General features: G+C 47.6%; 1 protein-coding gene across 3 annotated transcripts; it reads left to right on the forward strand.

Moving 5' to 3' along the window:
* The first annotated feature begins 19 nt into the window (after positions 1-19).
* On the forward strand, positions 20-20,907 carry ZBTB49 (zinc finger and BTB domain containing 49). Of its 3 annotated transcripts, none has more exons than XM_084798513.1 (8): positions 20-168; positions 3,526-3,692; positions 5,819-6,891; positions 9,665-9,711; positions 15,474-15,547; positions 17,733-17,815; positions 17,905-18,066; positions 19,804-20,907. In XM_084798513.1, exons 2-8 carry the CDS (start codon positions 3,541-3,543, stop codon positions 20,478-20,480), a joined length of 2,268 nt encoding a protein of 755 aa, XP_084654639.1. In that variant the 5' UTR covers positions 20-168; positions 3,526-3,540; the 3' UTR covers positions 20,481-20,907. The 3 variants fall into 3 exon arrangements, with proteins under 3 accessions (XP_084654639.1, XP_084654640.1, XP_084654641.1); XM_084798514.1 differs by having other exon boundaries at positions 5,822-6,891; XM_084798515.1 differs by having other exon boundaries at positions 54-168; positions 3,564-3,692.
* Positions 20,908-22,842: the final 1,935 nt, after the last annotated feature.

Consider the following 22,842-nt stretch of genomic DNA (forward strand, 5'->3'; position numbering starts at 1 on the left):
TGGTCACACCCCCCCCCTGGACGGAAGTGACGGTGCCGGAAGTCGCCGGCGGGCTGTGGAGGGGCGTTGTCGGAATGGTTCCGAAGCGGTTGGAGTTCTGCAGTTGACGACAAGGGTCTGACGGGGACAAGTGAAAAGGAGGCGGCCGGGCGGGAGCGGTCACCGTGGGTAAGGCGGCCCGGAACTCGCGCAGGCTGCAAGTCGGCGCTGCTGGGGTGCGCGCGGGCCTGTTGACAGCTCAGTGTGGCGGGGCCCAGCCGAACACAAAGCTAGGCTCCGGGCGTAGGAGCCTGGCCTCCCTGCCTTCACCCTTGCTTCGGTCTGCGTGGCTCTTGGTGACTGCGTCTCCCCAAGATAGGAAAGGCGCTTATGACCCCAGGCCTCTTAGCCACTTCCGGCCTTATTCACCACGTGACTATCTGTGCCTTGACGTCCCATCTGTAGAGTGCTATTACTTAAGCGTTGCTCCTCGGGACCTTGAAGGACTAAATGAGTTGGTTCATGGCAGGTGCTGGGCGGGCGTCCCAGCCCGTAAACGATAGTGGTCACTGTTGCTTAAATGAATGAATGACAGTCAAACAGGCTATGAGCAATATTGTGAGAAACATCAACCCTGGGGTGGGCATTGGCCGGTAACAGCGGGGTGGTTCAGAATGGAGAGAGATTTACTTTCTCACAGTTTTGGCGGATGGGCGGTCATGAACGTGTTGTCATCTGGTGACCACCCATGGGTGGTCACCCTGTTGCTGTATCCCCACACAAGCTTTCATTTCCCCCTGTGTCACTGCAGCACCGGTATTTCGGCTTATATCCACATCTCCTTAAGTAAGGTCATCAGTTATATTGAACAGGACTCATCCTAATGGGCTTTTTTTTTTTTTTTAAACCCAGTTGCCTTAGTAAAGGTCTGGTCCCTGCAGGTAATCAAATTCTGAAGTTCTAGAGAATGCAACAGAATGCATAAAGAGGCCATTTTGGTGGCATGCACTTGTAATGCCAGCGTTGGGGAGACGGAAATAGGTGCATCCCTGGAGCCTCTCATCTCAGAGACCCTGCCTTAAAAAAAAAAAAAAAACCAATGTGGTCAGCTCTCAGGGAACAGTGACACAGAACATGCACATACAGACAGAAAGAGAAAAAACGATAAGCACATTAGTTAACTAAGGATCCCTCTAAAGCTTGATATAAATAGCCCCAGAGAAAACCAGGGAAAACTTTCCACAGATCGTCCCCTGGTGTTGTTCACTGCTTGGCAGAATCACCTGACCAAACAAGGCCCTTTACTGTGGGAGCCTCCTAGGTTAAAATTCCATGAAGACTCCTCTTCCTTTAAGACACCCCTCTTGGTTCACAGCATGCAAGCTTGCTCTTCTGCTTCTCCTTGCTTTCCCTCCCTGGAATTTCCATTGTTTTATGTCTTTCACGCTGATCTTTCTGCTGTCATATTCTTGGCTTAGATTTTAGCTTGCTGAACTAGAAGGAACTGTATGGTTCTCTAGTTCCACGGGGGTGGGGGGGGTGGGGAGGTGGGAGGGTGGGGGGGGAGGGTTACTTCATTCTCAGCCTACACACTGAATACCTGTGAAGCCCCAGATACTTGCAGGTATCAGAGCTACAGTGATGTGGGCCATGTCTTTGCCTCGTTGAGACTGTTGCTTCTCCCAGCTAGATCACACACCCCTAACAGTCTACTCAGCTCTGAACTTATCAGTGGATCAACCCACTGAGGAAATGCACACCCTCATGGTCCAGCCACCTCCCATGTGAACTCTGCTGCACTGAGGACTCAGAGTTAACTACCATCTGTGGGAAATAGTTCATAACCAATTTACAGTTTAGTGTGAGAGGGTCCCTCACACAGTAGGCAGAGAAAAAAAACAATCAGGGTGAGGTAGGAATGAAATTCCATCAGCCCAATTTTTGTAGCTGGTGCTAGGCCAGGCCAGGCCAGGACTTATAGAGTCCCACCCAGATAATTTTGCTTTAAGCACAGCACCATTTGGGGGCAGGAGAAAGGGTTTTTTGATAATATTTAACTCAGTCCCAAGTGCACAACAATTTTAAGACAAGTTTACATTGAGATTCTTTACAGAGTACTTGTGGCTTCTTCCACAAGAGTGGGTACTGATGACTAGAGATAGTGCCCAAGATTTAGGGTCCAGGGAGGTAAATATAATGCCTGTGGGTGTCAGGATTGTCCTAGCCTTAAGATAACAGAGAAGTCACTTAGGCCTTTGTGCAAATGACATCTCTCAGAAGGATGAGTTTCATGGCCTAATGCTCAAAGTTTTAAGGGGAAAGGGTTTAAGATAAGTAAAACATCAATTCTGTGCAGGGCCTGGCTCAACAGGTAGCAAAGGATCACCAGGTTATAAACTACATTTCCTCCAGCATTCCAAAAAGACAGCTAAGCACCTCATTCCATTGAAGAGACAAGCCGTGTGTTTAACTCCTAGCTTCCAGTGCTTAACTGTGCATAAAGCCCTTTTTGCCCTCTGTAGTTTAGTATACCAGATTGCTATTTAGATCCTCAGTGTCCTCCCTTTCCTCTTCCACTGTGCTTGGATTCCAGAGGCTGCACCTGACTCAGCTGTGTTCCCCCATGTCTAGCTATGATTCTTTACTTGGGTGTGTGCTACCCTCACTAGAATTGAAGCTTCCTGGACACCTAGACAGTCGCGGTGCTTTGTGATATGCTTTACTCTCTGTCTGGTGATAGTAGTTATCTTAACTCGCACCTTACCTTCCCAGATGGGCTCCTGATTTTCTCCGGCTTTGACTTCACTGACCTTTGTGTAGGTGTATATTTGTCACTCTCACTGCTGCTATAACAAAATGTCTGACACTGGCAACTTAAGGAGGGGTTGAATTTGGCTCACAGTTGGAGGGTGCAGGGGAGGCTTGGTGGCAGGAGCAAGAAGCAGGGGGTCCCAGTACATCTGCTGCAGCCAGGAAGCTGGGAGGTGTATACTGCTTATTTAGTGTGGCACCCAGTCATGGGATGATGTCACCTACATTCACAGTGGGTCTTCCTGCTCATTTAAGCCTTTCTGTAAGTGCCCTCAGACACCGAGAGGGATGCGTCCCCGGGCTCTTGATCCCATTAAGTTGAAGGTCAAGATTAAGCATCACCAGGTGTTCAATAAATATAGTTTGATCTTAGCTGGTTGACTTTTTTTATGATTGTTTGTGTATATGTATTATTATTATTTTATTTTTAATGTAGCATGTTCACAGTTGGCCATAAAAGAAATGCATACAGTATTATCATAGCCATATTCTAGATTAGCACACTCACATGCTTTGGGTTTCACATAGCTAATGGCTCCCATAATGAACCACTGAGGGGAGGCATTTCCATATTGCAGAGAGTTGGGCTGAACAGCTCTGAGCTAGATGTTGCCCAAACAGTTCAGTGGGTAACCTTGATGCACGTGATGAAAGCCAAGGGCAGTTTGTACGTTTGGGGCCTCTTTTGTCCCAGTGGTGTCCTTGAGAGTCTCTTACCTACATTCTCTGCTGTAGGTCTCATGGTCTAGTATGGACCCTGTTGCTATTCACAGCTGCCACCTCCTCCAGCAGCTGCGAGAGCAGCGGATCCAAGGCCTGCTCTGTGACTGCATGCTGGTGGTGAGGGGAGTCTGCTTCAAAGCCCACAAGAACGTGCTGGCAGCCTTCAGCCAGTATTTCAGGTGAGTACCTCATACTGTGCCCTCCACTGCCAAGGAGAGTCTGGCAGGAAAGTACTGGGGCTACATTTCACCTTCTTCGAGATTTTCTCTTTGTCTTTGGAGTTTAAACAAAAGGAGAGTTTTGGGTTTTCTTATTTCTTGAATTCTTTAGAATAACCCGAAAAGAAAAGAGACTCTCAAGTATATTGGAGATGATTGAAAAGAATTAATTTCAGAATTCTCTCTGTATTTCACTTCCTTTCTGAATAAAATGAGTAAGAATTGAATCTGCAGTAGGAATCTCACTACGATAAGAAATTAGGGTGAAGAATGGTGCCTGTCATCGTGTACGTCTGTCATCCCAGCACATGGGAGACCATGGCAAGAGGGTAGAGTGTCAGGCCAGCCAAGGCCGCAGAGGGGTAGTTCTGTCCAGAAAAAGAAAGAAATCAGCGTGGGGAAAGGGTTCTGTATGCTTTCCTCCTCTCTCTCCTCCCTCCCTTCCTCCCTCCCTCCTTTCCCAAATTAAAGCGGTTCAGTTTATGTCTCTATGTGAATGTTGTAAGAAAATCTTTGGTTTAACTTCAGCTTAGTTACTCCTGCTATAGTTTTGGCTTATGTGATTTATATGTACTGAATAACACCAAGCAGTTGTGTTTCAGTGTAGCTAAACCTTTGTACAGTTGCCTGTTCTTTAGAAGTGAGTTCTCTGGTTAGCAAGTCTCTCTCTTCAGACGCTACTCTTTAGTGCACATCTACCTGCTCTGGTCAGCAGTGTGTAGAAAGTGGCCTCCTGTTGCCCTAATAACACTATCGTGGCATTAAGCCTTGTGTGCAGTAGGATGGGTGGCAGTTTTTGTCCCTGTGCAGAATGATCCTATATTCTTGGGCTTTGCTGTCTATAGTTTCTTCTGTTTTCCCAAGATAGTTATCTCTTGCAGGTGTGTTATGTTGACTGTTGTGAGCTAGCATAGAAACCGAAGGCTGTTGAGGAAGCAGGTGACTATTGAAAAATGTCCACAGCAGGTTTGTGAGACAGTTAGCTTACCCAAATTACCTTCTGAAGTTGTACTTGATGCCAGGTCCCTCCCTGTGAACTCAACCCACTCTGGAACAAGGTGCCTGGGCTTCGTGCGCCTTTTCTTTTCTTTTCTTTTCTTTTCTTTCTTCCTTCCTTCCTTCCTTTCTTTCTTTCTTTCTTTCTTTCTTTCTTTTCCCCCATTAAGTCAAGGTGCAGTTCATCCTGTTGACTTATGGACCTTTGAGTCTCTGCAAAGCAGCCAGAAAGGCCTGGTGGCGGGCACACCAACACTGGGGAAGCAGAGGCAGGAGTTTCTTTGGGTTCTAGGCCAGTCTGGTCTATACAGCAAGTCCCAGGCCACCTAAGTCTACCTAGTAAGACCTGTTTCAAAGAAATAAAAACCGAACCAAACCAACAGACAAATTACAGGTTACATAGTGAGTATATACTGAGGCTTGGTTATGGTGTCTGTCTTTATCTTTAGAAGTTTTAAGGCGCGCACACATACACACACACACACACACACACATGCATGTATGTTATATTGTGTGAAGTGTTTCATGCTAAACTAAACTTCAAATACTGAAGTATGTAATTTTTTTTCCAGTTCTATGTCAGTGTGTAATTGCTGCATGTAGTTAATTGTATTTTGAGCAGAATGGATCATGTTCTATAGAGTTACTGCATGAAGACCTGAGTTTGATCTCCAAGACCCACATGAGAAAATCCAGGCATGGTGGTACATGCTTGTAATTCTAGAACTGGGGAGACAGAGAGGAGTGGATCCCTGGGGCTCAGTGGCCAGCCAGCCGAGGCTTCTTTGTAAGCTCTAGGACACTTAGAGACTCTGTTCCTCTAAAACAGGGTGATGGTGCTTGAGGAACAGCACCTAAAGCTTCTCTGGCCTTCACTTATGCGCACATGTATGTGTGCACACACAGCATACTTAAACACAAAAACCCTAAAACAAAATCAATAGACATGAAATACTTTAGAAATAGAACATTAAAAATAGTTGTGACAAAAGCATTAGTATTCATAGACATAGTATTTTTAATATTTATGTAAAAACTTTAAGAGAACAAGCTAGCAGAATGTGAAAGTAGCTAACACTTTCTTTTGTTAGAAGCCTCTTTCAGAACTCTTCGAGCCAGAAGAACGACGTTTTTCACCTGGATGTTAAAAACGTCAGCGGCATAGGGCAGATCCTGGACTTCATGTACACGTCACACCTCGACCTTAACCAGGACAACATTCAGGTGATGCTGGACACAGCGCAGTGTTTGCAAGTGCAGAATGTTCTGAATCTGTGCCACACATTTCTGAAGTCGGCCTCTGCAGCGCAGCTGCCAGGCATGCCCTGTACGGGTGCCTTCTCCCTGCAGAGCGTGCCTCTCAATGGCCCCTGTGCGGTAAGTGAGCACTACCCTCCCTCCTTGCAGGAGTGCTCTGCGGAAGGCCCGCATGCTAAAGTCCTGCCTGAACTGAATCCTCATGCTCCATCAGCAGGTTTCAGTCGGCCCACAGAAGGGTCGAAGCCAGATGCTGCAGGTGGCAGCTGCCCAGAGCTGCCCTGCAAACAGCCGAACTACTATTACAAATTCAGAACGTTGTACAGCAAGCAGTACTACAAGCAAACTGCCTGCCCCAGCCGGGAGCCTGCTTCAGAGCAGCTGCTCACTCCCAGTGCCTCCTCAGACCTCGCTGCAGCAGACTCACAGCCTTCTGTGGAGAGCCGTCCAGCTGTTGTAGAGTCTCCAGAGCACTTGCCTTCCACCTTCCTGGGTCCACCCATCAGGAACTCAGGCACTGACTCTGAGGCAGACCCCCTTTGCCAGCCACCTGCCAAACAGATGAGGCTGAAGAAGGCCATGCACCTGAAGAAACTAAACTTCCTCAAGTCACAGCAGTCAGCTGAGCAAACTTCGCATCCCGAGTCAGATAATGGGTTGGTTAGGAGGGAGGAATCTGCTGCTAAGGAAGATGCAGGCGAGAGAGACAGAAGTCAAACCACTGTAGAAAAAGGGAAGGAAGAGCTGGGTCCAGAGAGCAGCCGCGAGGTGGAGATTCCGGAAGCCCCAGCCACATGGGAAGACCCATCCCAGGCCCTGCAGTCCCAGAAACAATATGCGTGTGAATTGTGTGGGAAGCCTTTTAAACACCCAAGCAATCTGGAGCTGCACAAACGGTCTCATACAGGTACACTGCCCCGAGCCCCAGGCACGGAGAAGGAAGCAGCGTGCCCATCCTCCTGACAGGCCTTGTCTGTAAGACACCTGACTCCTTGGTGGAGCCACTGATGTCTGCAGTGAGGCTCCAGGGTGCTGGTCACCATCTGCTGCACTTCTTGATGACATGTGCATATGTTCTGTGCAGAGCATCGTGAAGCTGCTGTAAAAAGATGGCGGCCTTTCACGATCCCTTCCCTCGGCCTGCTGCAGTGAGCTGCTTTGATGCACTGATTTCTAACTCTAAAACAGACATGCTGGTAGTTAGTTGTCTCTTTAGGGTTCTTAAGCTTCTTCTCAGCAGGATGTAGTCAGATAGTGAACTGTAGCGATTAGATTTGAACCATTCTTAAACTTCTCTCAGAAGTAATTTTAATTTTGAAAATTTAGGATTTTGGAGGCAAGAAATAAACTAAATAAGAAATGTTAACTCCTTGATTTTTGTTTGTTTGTTTGTTGTTTTAGTAATACAAGGATGCTGGGCAGCTACTCTGCCACTGAGCTGTGTCTGGCCCCCAGCCCCACTCCCCACCTAATGCTTTCAAATGAAAATCTTTCCACCTGAGATATTGAACTTCCCAATGTTTATTATCTTAATTCATCCCATTGTCTTCCCCACAAGTTTGTAAAGGTATTATATAATAAACATCACACTGTGTAATAGCTACGCCTCACTCCCCTCTGGATAACTGAGAAGAATTATTAGTCATCATGAATTAGTAACAGCTAAGTCATAACCGTGAGCTGGGGGTAGTGGTGCACACCTTTAATCCCAGCGCTTGGCAGGCAGGAAGGCAGGCCTCTTGGGAGTCTGAGGACAGCCTGGTCTACATAGTGAATTCCAGGACAGCCAGAGCTACAGAGTGAGACCTTGTCCTAAGAATATGCCTCTCTTCTCCAAAAGCATAGCCATGAACAGCAGCGACACACAGCAGCATGCTTCCAGATTGCCCTGCTTGTAAGCTGCTGGCTGCCTTCCCTGACAGGCTGTTCTCTTGGCACTTTGGGCTTCTGGTTTGCTCAGGTGATTCCCACCTCATGCATCAATGGAGACATCTTCACTATTTATAGAAGTCCTTTATAAATGTCAGTGTATTGAATGTAAAGGCTGTCATTATTTCATTACTAGTAGTTCAAAATGAGACCAGGTAAAGGCAACCCTCACTCAGTCTTGCTGTGAAAACAACTTGATTAAAGTCATTCTGTGTGGTTGATTTCCTACAGCTTGAGGAATACTATCAGTTTTATTTCATTTTTCTTTTAGAAACTTACCTGTTGTAGCTTTAAAGGAGCAAAATTAAATTACTAATGCTGAAGAGCACCTGTGATACAGTCCATAGGGCAGAGACACTTCCTTGAACATAAGTGCTGCATTGAGAAGGCAGCAGAGCGTGGTCTGGACGCCAGGGATCTGTGAGGCCAGAGCTGTTTCAGAATGGTTCAGATGCCACTTCCTTCCTCTCGGTGTGCCATGGAAGCTGCCAGTGGCCACATGGTGTGTGATGGTGTCCCACTTATGGCCAATGAGATGTGTGTTTCTCTCTCTTCAGAATGCCTCCTGTTTCATTTCCAATGTGTATGTGTTAATAGTCACAGCCAATAGGACAAAAGCTCTATAGACCCTCGATTTTAACAGTAGAAAGGGCTCCCAAGACCCACTGGAATAGAGTTGCTAAAATTCTTGTGATTGATGACTTCTCTTTTTTCAGATTTATCTCTTTTTGGGGGGCCAACCTTGCTGTTATCTATTACACTAGTAATTACAGAAAGAGTGCAGAACACAGGCTTACATGGTCATGATCATCCAGTGCTGAAGACAAGCTTAGTACAAGCCCAGAAAGCTGCAAGTTGGTACTGCCAAGGTCACGCCTTGTATGCAGGAAACAGTGTTGTTACTTTTAAGAGGATCTTAATGTAGCCACTTGAATTGGGGAGAGGGGGAAATGACAGCTCTTGGGAGTTCAAGGTCCATTTATTATACTCATGCATACTAAAGACATCACCTTAAAGCACACCTCCCAACAGACCTTCATCCAGAATAGCTGCAGCCTCTTATAAGTGCTGTGTCCTTCAGGCTATTGTGTCCCAGAGAGCAGTAATTGAGTGACTGCACCCAGAGTGGAGAATGCAGCAGACTACACCCCTCTCTGCTGTGGAGGACCACCTCTGTGTCTCAGCAAAGGGAGGGAGGTAGTGCAGAGGGCCTCAGGCCACCTTTGCCCAACTCTTTGGGCTCCTATATCCATACCCCCCCCTGGTATAAAGGGATTGTCCACTCTTGTTAGGAGTCAGAGGTCAAATAAAGACATGCAATAACAAAGCTCTTATTTGGTTTTGTGCTGATAGGAAACTGGGCAGTCTTTTTATTTCACCATAGGTTTGCCTGTTAGTTGATTTTGCCTTTTAGATGAAGGTATATAGATTTGATTTTATCATCTTTCTGGAGTATCTCAGGGTGAGAGTTAAGTATTTGGAAGTAGAGATGCCCTGTGCCGCACTTGGGGAATAAAGAATGTCATGGGCCAGTTGTGGTGGCTCTCGCCTGTAATCCCAGCACTCGGGAGGCAGAGGCAGGAACTGAGGTCAGCCTGAGCTACAGAGGGAGGTTTTGTTCTAAAATAAAACACAGAAGAATGTAATGCTTGCTTGGAAAGGGGCTGCACAGGAGATCAAATATTTTGAACAAAAATTATTGTACAAATTCTTGTACTGACAACAAATTGTTGTATTTTGCTTTGTTTTAGGTGAGAAACCTTTTGAATGTAACATTTGTGGGAAACACTTCTCTCAGGTGGGAATACTCTTATTTTACTGTTGATAATTGGAAGCCTAAACCCCATTGCTTATTTTATTACCAATAAGACTCACTTTTGTCCTTGGAAGAGAAACTGTGGTGGTAGCTGTAGCTTAGAGACTTGGGGCTGGGTCAGCACACACATTTCCCGTGCATTGGAAGGTGCCACAGTTGTGAGAGCCCTCACCGCACCTTTTCTTTTTCTCCATTGATGATGGGTCCTGCTCTGGGGTGTTTTGAAGTTTCCAGTGGTCCACATTAAGCTTCCCTAGAGCTGTACTATGTGCTGGGCTAGGTCTCACTGGAACTATAGGCAGAATATTGGGCAAGAATAGACCAAGCCATTTTATTCCCTACTTTGACTGAGGCTTTTGAGCTGACCTCTAGGAAGGTCATTTGGGCATGATAAAACTTTCTACAAACTTATTGTGCCTTGCTATGGCAAGTACTGGGTTGGGGCTGGACTCAAAAGCATTCAGAGATGTCCCCTCCACAGAAAGTATCCAGTGTCATAGTCTGGCTCAGGGCAGCTGCTGTTCTCTCTGAAATAGAGTGTCCTTCTGTTTGTGGTCACATTTAGGGTTCCAGGCATCCAGAGTGGGACTCTGCAGGGGGAATAGCCAGCATTGCTGTCCCACTCAGTGTAGTAGCTCCATAGTGCTGCTGTGTGAAATTCTGCTCAGTCACAAAGTGGCTTTGGGCTGCTTCTCCCATAGAGCAGCAGACTGTGATGTGGCAGGGATTGGGAAGGAAGGCCCATGGAGCATGGATGCTGTGCCATTTTGTTACACACCCTTCTTGGCTCTTCCAGCATCTTTTGAGAGGTTGCTTCCACATTCCCATGCACCTGGATAGTCTGCACAGGTCACTCTTACCTCTCCATGGCTCCCTGCATCTTCTTGTGGTTGGCCCTGCCTTCCCAGGGTGATGACTTGAGGATAACGTCATGTCGCAGTGTCATCATGAGTTCCCCAGCTTTGGACAGGTGTTGAGTCGTCCCTCTATCATCATTCCTCTGTCACCATCCCCAAGGCCTTCGCTGCCTTTCGCCTGGGCACTGGAGTACAGAGCTTGGCCTCTGAAGCTTAAGGGTCTGGAGTTGAACCTGCCTCTGTCAGAGTTACTCGCTTGTGACCTTCAGTGAGACACTGTCTTGATCTGTTAGACAAGGATGAAGGAACACCTGCCCTAGAGCATGTGCAGGAGTAAGACGTTGATGAGACGAGGTTCCTAAAACAACATGTGCCCTCCCTCATGGCTCTGCACCCCGGTTCTTCTGTGGTCCTCCGCACCACCGTTTTCATCATAGCTGCTGAGGACTAGGGCCAGTGAGATAGCTTAGCAGGTGGGAGTGTTGCTGCCAAGCCTGACAGCTTTTTCTTCCACACAGTGGAAGGAAAAGAGACAGCTACGGCAAGTTGTCCTTTGGCCTTCAAATGTGTTTTTTGCATGCTCCCCCTCCCCCAGCACTGCTGCTGTACTGTCCCTCAGAAACACCCTGTTCTTGCTTTGAGTGGGTCTCTGTCATCTTTTTAAAGAGTGATTTTGATGTACAGCCAAGTGTAAGAACCATGCTTTAGGCATTGATCTGGGTCCAACTCCTGCATGCTACCCAGGATGGCTGTCTGGAAAGCCCCTTTCTTCTGGATTGTGTCTGCTCTGTCAGGTTTTTATGAGTGTCTCTGGCTGTAGTTTTCAGATGAGTCTTGCTGCTTTATTTTCATTGCACAGGGATGAAACTTTTGAAAAAGGGCTGTCTTAAAAGCCTGATTCAGTAAGAGTTATTTGTCACTAAGCTGTCCCTAGCTCTGCCACATGCTAGGATGCTACAGACACGAGTGAGACTACAGAGCTTGCTCTCCAAAGAAAGAAATAAGTGTTCAGACTGTCAGGGACAAGGAGACTTGGGACAGCCATGCCAGAATACATGTAGAAGCAGTGCAGACAGAGAGAAGAGAGCAGTCATGGCTGCCTGACAGGCTTGGCATGCATGGAAGGCTAAGGGCAGCACTTGGCTGTCTTTGGATGAGCCTTGGAGACAGCTAGGACTCGGGGTGGGGGACAAGGTGCTGTTGCCTAAGATACCCAGAAGATAACGCCCTGCCCTCCCATTTCTACTATATATTCTTCTGGAAATGACTGGAGTGAACAGTGGCGGTCACTGTTCCTTGGGATACCCCTTTTGGTCTGCCAGGATGCGCTGGAGTACTGAGGTCCTAAGAGCTTTTTCTTCGGAGAGTTGGAAAGTTTGAAAGCATTTATTAGTAAGAATCTCTGATCCTGTTTCCTAATGATTGGCTGTCTAGAAGAGTTAGCCTGTCTGCCCTTAACCACAGCTTTGCTTATGAGCCAGCAGACATTGTGGCATATTAGCCAGCATCATCTTGGATTGTGGTGATGATGCACTCAGCTGTTTATAGCATCCCATGTTCTTAGAGAATGGCTATGTCTTGTGTACTGTGCTTCCTGTGTGGTACACAAGGATACCAGTACTTCCAAGACAGTTCAGGAGAGGAAAAGCCTATCTTTGGAGAAAATCAGAGCTGTTCTTTCTCCCCAGGGAGGCAGGAAGAAAAGCTTTGATCAGCTGGTACCAAATTCCAAGAGGCAGGGGGCAGTCTTGGGTGAGAGTCCATGTTTTCTTGTAGTGCTATCTAGATGGGGGTGCCTTCCCTTGTCAAACATAGTATGTCAAGGAAGCCTTCTGGGACAGTTCAGAGGCAGGGTCCTGAGTGCTGGGCTGACTTCAGAGCAACCACTCACCCCATCCTTGGTAAAAGTGCAAGAAACAGGGACGCCTTAATGACCATGTCCTGCAGCGCTCATCTGGGGCTTCTGTGGGTCTAATCACATCATTTTATAACATTAACAGGGCAGTGTATGTTTGTCCTTAGTGTCTTTTTAATGTTAGTATTTTCTGAAATCCTAAAGACTTGCAACTCAGCTAGATGGCTAATGTCTGAGATGTTTTCCATCTGAGTTTGTGAGCCCCTCACTCTTACTCAGCTGCCATCTATAGGAAAGGGAGGCCAGGTTTCTTTATGGTTGAATACATCCAGCATGAATGTGGGTCCTGGGGATTGAATTGAGTACATCAGGCTTGGAGGCAAGTACCTTTACCTGCTGAGCCATCTCATGGCTTGGACGTTACTTCTTTTTTCCTGGTGGGATTTTTCTGTTATTTACTCTGTCTTAACTTACACATTATTAGAAAGAAAATTCTCTTTTGCTAATATCTTCAGCTTTGAAATCAGCAGATAAATCAAAATTAGCTAAGCGTGGTGATGCACATCTTTAATCCCAGCTCTCAAAGCAGGCAGATCTCTGTGAGTTTGAGGCCAGCTTGGTCTACATAATGAGTTCCAGTCCAGCCAGGGTAACATAGTGAGACCCAGTCTCAGGAGACAAGCAACAGCATGAAGACGAGGGGAATTAGCTCTCCCAGCTCCAGTGTTGCAACCCAAGGCCTCTCAAGAGCTTCAGTTGACCTGTCTGTAAAATACAGTACAGCTTTATGAGCCTTGAGTCTAGCGATGCGTGCAGCTACTGAGCAGAGCTCTCTGTTCATAACATAATTATCACTGCGGCAGTTTCTGTAAACACAACTGCAGATGAGTTGTTTTTTGTTTGTTTGTTTTGTTTTTTAAAAATATGTAGTCTGTGCACTTTGGATACCAATAGCATGGCTACAGTCTACTAAATAGAAAAAGTATGGATTAATGCCTAAAATAACAGGGCCAGGTCTCCTGGGTCATCTGTACAAATTACCTAAGTGCACTATAGATTGGTTGTTGGGTTGTTGGGTTTTTTTGGTGGGGGGGTTTTGGGGGGATTTTATTTTCCCAAGTCATTATATCAGTTTTATTTAATATGTGTTTGTATAGTTTGTCATCCTATTTATGTACTACTGTATCTAGGGAAAGATGCTGATTTTGGTATGCATTTCCATGTGATATGTTAAGGTTTTTGTTGCTGATGCTTTCTTTTGTTGTTTGTTTTAATTTGCTTGGGTTTTTTGTGATTTTTGTTTTGTTTTTGTTTTGTTGAGACAGTCTCTTTATGTAGTCCTGGCTGTCCTGGTACTTGATAGTATCACTGGCTCACCTCAAACTCATGGTAGTCTTCCTGCCTCAGCCTTCTGAGTGCTGGGACTGCAGGCCTATATTACTACATTCATCTACTACTGCTTGTCACACTGTGCATAAGAAAAGTGTTGGGGTATAGTTGCTTTGAAAAAAGTCATCCCCTGAGCTTGTGCAGTGTTGTGTGTGTGTGGTGTCCTTGCTATAAATGACTCAGACTGTGTTTCATCACAATACATACTTACTGAAGAACTTGAGTGGGACAGAGGGTTCCGCCCAGCAGTGGAGCAGATGCTGTGTTGGTTGTTGTGTTAGTGCATGACATTGGTTTTTCTGAAGTTTGCATGTTGCTGGCTAAAGCAATTAGTATTTGAAATCCCGCTCTCCAAGGAGCAGTGTCCCAGGTGCAAAGTGGGTGTCTTGTTGACTGTTCAGGACATGTCAGTTTCTTGTGATTTGCAAAAGCAGAGAAGACTTGCACTCTTCAGACCAGTACTAACCAGCCCAGCCATGGCTCTGAGCAGCTGTTCTGTTTGCCTAATGTCAGCTTCTCAGCTGGAAAATAGAATACCAATTGCCAGTGGGTACAAAAGCATAGTTAGGATTTCAGCATGAGGGGTTTGCTGTTGACGTTTGCCATGGTCTTGTTATTAATAGTGCCTATATTAAAACAGTCTGTTTACCAATGTTCTGCCACAACCCCTCTGGTTATTGAAGGTCCCAGTTTTCTCTCAGCTGTGTTTATCGGTCTTGAGTGTTGTGTCTAACTGGGGCTTCCCCATGACATTGTACAGGCAGCATCTTTTGTATCTGTGAGCTTTGACTCACAGATGGACTGTAACCAGAACTGTCTTTACATTTTGCTGGAGGCTGCTTGCAGAGGTAAAGAGAGAACTTATCAGCTAGCTTTTGCTCACTCTCCCTTCTGGCTCTGTTGTGCACTGCAGTATGGCCCACAGGCATCTTTGTCATTGTGGACTTGTTTGTCAGCAGGCCACAGCTTAAGCTGTTTAGGTAAAGAAAGGGAAGGCTTTGCCTCTCAACCCTAATTTGGAACATTTCCAGGGGTCATTTGTAACACGGGAAGCATTTGCAGTTTTGTTCTCTTATTAGGTAATTTTCTGATTTCACTCTGATGAGTGTATGGAAATCTATGTGCAAAACCCTGCCAGCTTTACTAGGGATGCAAAGAGCCCCAGTGCTGCTACATTCTCCTGAGATGCACTCTCACATAGAGGTGAAAAATGCAAAGCTGGCCAGGCAGAGCCAGTCTTACTGTGAGAAGACACACTTTCTGGAAAGGTCATTTGCTTCTTTCAAATAAATGCCTGTGTTTTAGAAAGAAGTCATGAGCATTGAGATAAGCCCCCTAATTGCCAAATCTCCAGATGACCCTGCACATGGGTGGTCCTAATTAAGTATATCAAGGTCTGCCTAAAATTAGTCCTAGGAGCCCAAATTCCTCCCCTTTTACACAGGAAGCATCACAAAGTGGACACCAGTGTGAGGCCACAGCTGGGGCTCCTTGTGCAGTAGGTAACCGCCCTTGACCTTGCGCACAGCTTCCTGGCTGCCCTTTATTAGAAGTGTAGGATCTGCTAAATCTGTCAGTTCCCTTTTGAGCTTCTGTAACTTTTTTGGTCCTTCATTATTGGTGTGTTTCTTGTCCTCTTATAGGCAGGCAATCTTCAGACTCACTTACGCCGGCACTCTGGGGAGAAGCCATACATCTGTGAAATCTGTGGAAAGAGGTCAGTGCTGGGCTCAAGGTGCCACATGTAAGGGACTGTGAGTGGTCCAAGTGTCTTTGTCCAGTGCATGTCATTGGTCACCAGGGCTCACACACAGCTCACACAGCCATGACAGAGCACAAGTGCATTCACTCTTCAACACAGGAGAATAAGAAGAAAACTTATTCATGAAAATCTAGGCCAGGGCCTCAGGAAGGATGCAGTTCTACAGGAAACGAACTAGTTTATGCTGAAATGATCATTCTAAAAACATCCTGAAAGAGGAGACTGTCTAGTCAGGGGAAATGGTGTCTGCAGCCTGAGACTAGACCTCCAGAGAGAAGACAAAAGACGGCACCTAAGCTGTGTTATCAAACTAGGCTGTTGGCTTTAGGACAGAATCAATAACACTCAGCCTTAGCAGGTGAGTTTTGACCTGAAAACTGAGTGTTGGCATAGCAACAAAGAATCGGCCTCTTTGAGTGGGTTGACACCTTTGCAGTGACTCCTTCACAAGGCATAGGGTTAATGAGGAGCTTGTCCATCCCTCCTGTATGGAGATTACAGCCTCAGCCCTCCATCCCTTTGCTTGATAGTAGGCCAGGGGCTTTTCACTCCTCCATCCTGCCACTGTGCCTCAACCAGGCCTCAACCAGAAGCCTCACAAACCAAGGCATCCCCACTGCTCCATGTCTGGTTACTCATTCGCCCAGCGTCTGTTACTCCCACCATCTGTTCTGTGCTGTAGGGTAGCCTAAACGTCAGTAGCTCATGTTCTGTGCCCTTCACAAGTCTCCCTTGCAATGTCTGGAGCTTAGAGATGGACACAGTATCATTCAGAAGTCAGAGCCCTCCAACGTACCCCACAGCACACACTGAGCACAGAGGATGAAGAAGCCAGCCTCAAATGGGTTTTGGGAACATGACCTGCCTGTGCACTGGAGGGAAATGGAACAGAGCAAGGGCTGCCTGGCTGACCACAGCTCCCTTCTGTTGCAGCTGCCTGAACATAAAGCCAAGCTCTGGTGGCAATCATCTGGTCAAGGCAGGTAGCCAGCAGCACAGACAGAACTGCCTCATGTACTGTTGCTTCCTACAGGGTCCTGAGTATATTTTGAAGTGTTGAAAATTAGGATCTTGGGAATTTTATGTAAAATCTTTTCTGTGCCTCACCTGCCTTGGAACAACCCACCAGCTATCACAGGGTGGGGGTGGGGGCCAACCAGGAAAGAGTAGACTTAACCTCATGAGTGAGGAGGTACTTGCTGCCTGCCTAAGAGTGAGCAACTGCACTCCCTGTTTCCCATCCAGAAACACAGGTTATGGTAGGGTGAAAGGGCTTCCTGTATGTGGAGACAATTATGGACCCTCAGGCACTCAGCATGTCCTGGGCTGGGGGTAGCTGACCGGTGAACACTGCTTCCTTTTCATCCACATCTCTGCCCTTCTGTCTTAGTATGAGTGTGTCTGAGTCTCCAGTTTGGGCTCAGGTGAGCAAGTTCATTTTCTAGGATGGGTGCAGGGGGGCCAGACTGTCCCTGGCCTGAAACCTGAAGGCTTCTTTCACTCTAGAATGAGCAGAGATGGTTTCATGGCCAAGACCATGCAGAGCTCACCCTGTGCTCCTCAACGTGTGCCTTGAGCTGGCACACCACATGGGGTGTTTTCCCACAAGCCCAATAATCCCACCAGGGTGTCAGGACCACAGGGTTTCATGTTCATTTGAACCATGAGACTTGCCAGCAAGATGACTCAGAGAGTGAAGGCTCTTGCAACCTAGCCTGGTGACCTGAGTTAGTTCCAAGGATCCATCAGTGGAAGGAGAGCACTAATTACCCCCAGCTGTCCTCTGACCTCCACTTGCATGCTGCAGGGTAAATACACTAAATAAATAAATGCAATTTTTTTTTTAAGTAAGAAAATGAATGTGAGACTCTTTCATTTAACTGTTGGCTTTCTGGTCTTGTGCTGTTGGAAACTGGAAAGTGTGATGAAGCAAACAGGAAGAATCCTAAAACCAAAATGCTGGCATCATTTTCTGCTTCCCCTGAAGCAGAGAAATGGAAATGTTTTACACACAAAGCAGGCCATATCCCACGCTATTCAAAGCTGACGGAGCAGCCTGTCTCCTCTGAATGGCCCCAGTTGTCAGCGGCTTGTCACTGATGTCACCAGGCTTCTCATAGGACTTTGCACTTCCTTGCAGGTTTGCGGCCTCTGGTGATGTCCAGCGCCACATCATCATCCACTCTGGAGAGAAGCCACACTTGTGTGACACATGTGGCCGAGGTATTGCTGAGTGAGCGAGTCCCTTGGTGTTCAGGGTCACTGCTGCAGGTTCCTGTCTGTCAGCCTAACCCTTGCTGTGGTCTGCCTAGGGTTCAGCAATTTCAGCAATTTGAAGGAACACAAAAAGACACACACGGCTGACAAGGTGTTCACCTGTGATGAGTGTGGGAAGTCCTTCAACATGCAGAGGAAGCTGGTTAAGCACCGCGTGCGGCACACGGGAGAGCGGCCCTACAGCTGCCCTGCCTGTGGTGAGTGATACTGGCCATCCGGAAAGCTGGCCTCATCCTATGTGAGGTGGAGTTGCCCACCCTGCATAGTAAGGTGGCTGCCACAAGTCACTGTTCTCATAGAGTGTGAAAGTGGTAGTTCCTTTGCCTCCTCACAGGAATGATGCCACATACCAGACTCTGCTTCTTTAAGGCATCAGGAACTGACCCTGATGCTCCAGATACAAAGCAGCTCCAAGAGCTGGCAGCCCTAGTGGGAAGGAGTGGAGTCTGGGAGCAAAGAGCTTGCTTCTTGGAGTCACAAATTAGGCTGTCTAGGCCCTTTGGGTATTGTGGGTATTGATAGTAGATGGAGAGCAGGTAGCTCTCCACCTCAGCTGCCTTGCTGCCCCTGTAGCTTGTGACCACTGCATGGAATCTAGACTCACACACCCCCAAGCACCCGAGGAGGCCATGTGCCCATGGAGCGTTGTATGTGTGGGACTGACAATGCTGATGGAGCTGTGGTGACTAAGTGACCGGTCTGTATAATGGTCTGTTCAGAGCAGTTGGGGTTTGCTCAGAGTGCACCTGGATTAGGTTCTAGAGGGCTGGGGCTGCAGTTGGCATCTGATAGCACAGAGCTTTGGGAATGCAGCCAGGATTTCATTCCTGTCTGTTTTGACAGATGTAGCCAACTCTATATGTGCCCTAATAACTGTGAGGTCAGGTTTACTCCACTCTTCATGCTGACTCACATACTAGGTACCCTACAGGTGGTGGCGGCAGCTTCCTAGTTAAGGTAATGGTGCAATAAAAGGCAAAGCATCTGCTTTATGGCCAGAGATGGCAGGGAGCAGAAAGCAGCTAGGACACACAGTAGTAAAGGAAGAGCCAGGAAACTGCCAAGCTGTAGACTACCACAAACATATTACCAGGACAACACATGTAAAGCTACGAAAATGCCTGATGTTATGTGAAAACTGTGAACCTGGCACTAGGCAAAACATGGTGAGCTATTGGTGTGTGCTGGTTCAGGTTTTTATGGAGGTATTCAGAGAGTTTTCTTGCCTGCAGAGTCCTATCTAGTTTGATTTTTCAAGGGCATTCTGCTTTGTACCCTACCCCACATGCTGCTGTTGCTTTATAAGGCCTACACAGTGAGGAATCAAAGACAGTGGCATTCGCATTCAGTAAGGGAGAAGGGCTCAGTATATCCAGTTCAAGGAGCTCTGTACACATCAGGGCCTTTGCAGTCACCTACTGAGGTCCCACTTCTCACAAGGAAGCAGGCCGAATGACAAGCCGCCTGCACAGACGTCAGGAAAGGGCTGTTCCTAGGTCCCAGGCTGGCCTTGCTGCATCGCTGTAGTAGCAGCTGCTCCTGCCTGCCTGCTGCCACCATGGCTCAAGGCTCCCTTCAGAGGTCTAGCTCAAGTGACTCACTTTAACTAGCTGGGCCCCTCTCATAAAGCTTCCTCATCCTCCCTAAGTATCATCCTCACTTGGGAAGCATCAAGGACACATCAGGCTCAAATGACAGCACTGCTGCACAGGAGGAACACTTCTGAGGAGGGCTTTTTTCAGCCCAGTGTGGGAGTGGCCATGGCTGCCTGGGCAGGACCTAGTCCCGAGGCCTAGAGGACTTGTGCTGAGCCTCAAACTGCAAGGACCCATTGGAGAGGGACCTCATCCAAAGTGAGGGTGCCATGGCCCACCAGTTTCCCGTAGATCAGAAGGAGGGGATCCTTCCCATTCTAAAGTACCCCTTCTCTGCAGGGAAGTGCTTTGGGGGCTCAGGAGACCTGCGCAGGCATGTCCGTACTCACACTGGGGAGAAGCCATATAGCTGTGAGATCTGCAGCAAGTGTTTCACACGGTCCGCAGTGCTGCGGCGGCACAAGAAGATGCATGGCAGAGCTGATGCCAGGAGCCCAGCCGAGCTGGATGAGCTGAGCCAGGCCATGGAGACCTCTGACCTGGACAGGTCCCAGAGCTCTGACTCCTTCTCCCAGGATGTGTCCGTCACGATGATGCCTGTGTCTGTCAAGCTCCCTGTGCACCCGGCGGAAAGTTCTGTGGCAGGATTTGATGGTCACTGTACTGGCTCCTACAGTAAGGTGCGCTCCATGCTCCATCCTCCCAGTATGAGTGACCAGGACAAACTGGACCTGGATCCTGCTAAGCTGGCCAAGCCTCAGGTGCTGCAGAGCCAGCCGCAGGCCTATGCTTACTCAGACGTGGACACTTCAGTAGGTACTGAGCAGCCACAGGCTGATAGCATGGCTGTGTCCCGCTCTTCCCTGGCCACTTTGGACAACCACTGCAGCGAGCCACTGGGCAGCAGGACTCCTTCAGTGACTTACAGGAGCTCTGAGGGACAGTTTTTCTCCAGCATGACTCTGTGGGGGTTGGCAATGAAGACGCTGCAGAATGAGCATGAACTGGAGCAGTGATGTGCCGTCTCAGCGTTGGAGGGAAGCATCCTTCCTGGCCAGGCCTGCTCCCTTTCAGCTCTGGAAAACAGATAATTTCCCTTGCAGTGACTGCTGGGAGCTCTAGCACCTTGAGTCCAGGAATTGGGAGAAAGGCCTGCTCAACCCCTCTGGTTCCAGGGAGTCAGACTGACCAGCTAGGCCTGTTTCCAGGGCAGCCTAGGGCGTGAGAACAGTTGATGCACATCACAGTGACAGTGTACCTCTCATCAGCAACTGTACATTTTCATCCTGTTAAATGACATGTGTATACATAAAAGCACAGGTATTTTTACATTTTTATATGATAGAAGATTTTAGTATCTATATTTTAAATATTTATACAAATTCTATTTGTATATGGAACTTGTAATTTAATTTGAATAAATGAACTTGCTTTTCTATATAATGTTTTATATTTTCCAGTATTCTATTTATTTATTTTTAAATTCAGAGTCTCACTATGTAACCCTAGCTAGCTTTGAACTGTCTACCTGACTAGTCTGACCTTGAACTCACAGAGATCCACCTCTCTGTGCGCCTCTCAAGTGCTGGAATTAAAGGGATTTGCCACCATGCCCAGTTCTCAAGCCTTTGTGTTAACCTGAAGACCTTAGTACTATAAAAATACATATCAATGCCGAAGATCCTGGCTTTGAACCTCAGCACCACCCAAAAATGAAGTAAATGTAAGGCTTACTTGTAAATAATGTAAGGCTTACTTGTAAAAAATGAAGTAAATGTGAGGCTTACTTGGCTGTAAGCCTCGAGTTGAATGGTGTTACCAGCATGGCGCAGGGGCCTCAAGAGTCCTCTGAACAGCCCGACCCGGCAGCCACTTCTGGGTAGGACTGAGCAGGGTCTTCTCTAGACTGGCTGGCTTCAGGATGAGATGAGCTTTTGACAGGCCTGAAGTAGTCTAGCACCCACTTGGAAGTTCCCATCAGCTTCTGTCCTAATGAAACTCCCTGGCCCTGAGTTTTCTGCATCCCTCAGGCCCGAGGGCCTCTGTGATTGACATGTCCACAGTACTGTCTCAGGGATGTGTAAGCAGCCATGGGAATGGCTTCATTGTATCACTGTGGATTGCCTACTAGACTCTTTGAGAGCAACCTCTGGCAACTCCAGCTCAGAAAAGTGATGTACCTGACAGCCTGCCAAGGACAGGAGGATTCCACAGAGAACAGCTAGGCCCAGAGAATTGTCAGCTCTGAGTGACATCCAGTTCCCCCCGAATTTCCTAGCCACTTACTACACCATGGTCCCCTAAGGCTGGCACAGCAGGCAGAACCAGAGCTTCGTGGGGGTTGAGCATACTGCCCAAGGGCATGCCTGAGAGTGGGTGCCTTGAATAGCAGGTGTCTGGGTTGAACTTGGAATGTGATGGTCATTGGCGAATATTCGCTCCTTACACCCTTCCCTCTTCTCCCATCTCCCACTGCTTCTCACTCCAGTAGCTCTCACCTTGGTCCCTCTCCTCATCCTTACATATCCCTCTTAGCCAGGCTACACGCCATAGTCCTCACAGCTCTCCAACCAGGTCATCCATCACACTGATGGGACAATCCATCTCTGCCTTCTGTGTACCCAGCTGGTAAGAAGTGACCCTTTGCTTTCTAGACGCACTTCCACTGAGCCATTAACCCATTTCACAGCCATCATTTGCAGTCTCCACCGGCTCCTTGGGCTCTGACACCTATTCGCGCGTCCCGCCTGTGGCCTTGCTATGGTTCTGAGAATGCAGAAGCAAACAGGAACTTTCTTCCAACTCCTACTACCCTGTGTCTACACCTATTGACTATACTCAGATAATCAGCAGCCCCCTCCCCTGCCCACTGTCCCCAGCCCACTTCATCAGTAAGCCCCTGTGCAGGCCTTTGGTTTCTCTGCAGGGTCACAAGCCTGAAGAATGTTCCAAGAAATGTCTAGCACTTCGGACACCCAGTACTAAACACGGCCAGTGCATATGTTAGAAGACTTTTCATTGGAATATGGCCCCTAGATTGACCATCTGACTTTCCCTTGAGTCCTAGTCATTACTCTGCTGAGATGCTTTCCCTCAGGTGACCAGTGGCCTCTCCATTGCAATTCACAAATGGATTCTCAACCCCCACCCCCCAGCTCAGGTGGCTCTCAGGTAGACCTGAGCAGTACATCTGCCTTTATTTCTAGGGATACTCCTTTCTCCAGTGACCAGCTCAGTCTCAGAATCTATCCTTGCTCACTCCAGTCCACATCTGAACATCAAGTGTCCCAGAGCCTAGGCCCTGGATCCCCCCCCTTTTTTCCCTGCCCACTTTCTAGATCTCAAGACTTCGGACCACAACTCAGTAAGCCCAAGACC

Source organism: Acomys minous, assembly GCF_964271855.1.
Source record: "Acomys minous genome assembly, chromosome: 10".
NCBI classification, from domain to species: Eukaryota; Metazoa; Chordata; class Mammalia; order Rodentia; family Muridae; genus Acomys; species Acomys minous.

Excerpts from the sequence above, each read along its gene's own strand:
- ZBTB49 (XM_084798513.1), top strand. The coding sequence starts at position 3,541 with ATGGACCCTGTTGCTATTCACAGCTGCCACCTCCTCCAGCAGCTGCGA. Across the intron at positions 3,693-5,818 it reads GCCTTCAGCCAGTATTTCAG|AAGCCTCTTTCAGAACTCTT; the intron begins GTGAGTACCTCA and ends TTCTTTTGTTAG. Across the intron at positions 17,816-17,904 it reads GTGTGACACATGTGGCCGAG|GGTTCAGCAATTTCAGCAAT; the intron begins GTATTGCTGAGT and ends TGGTCTGCCTAG.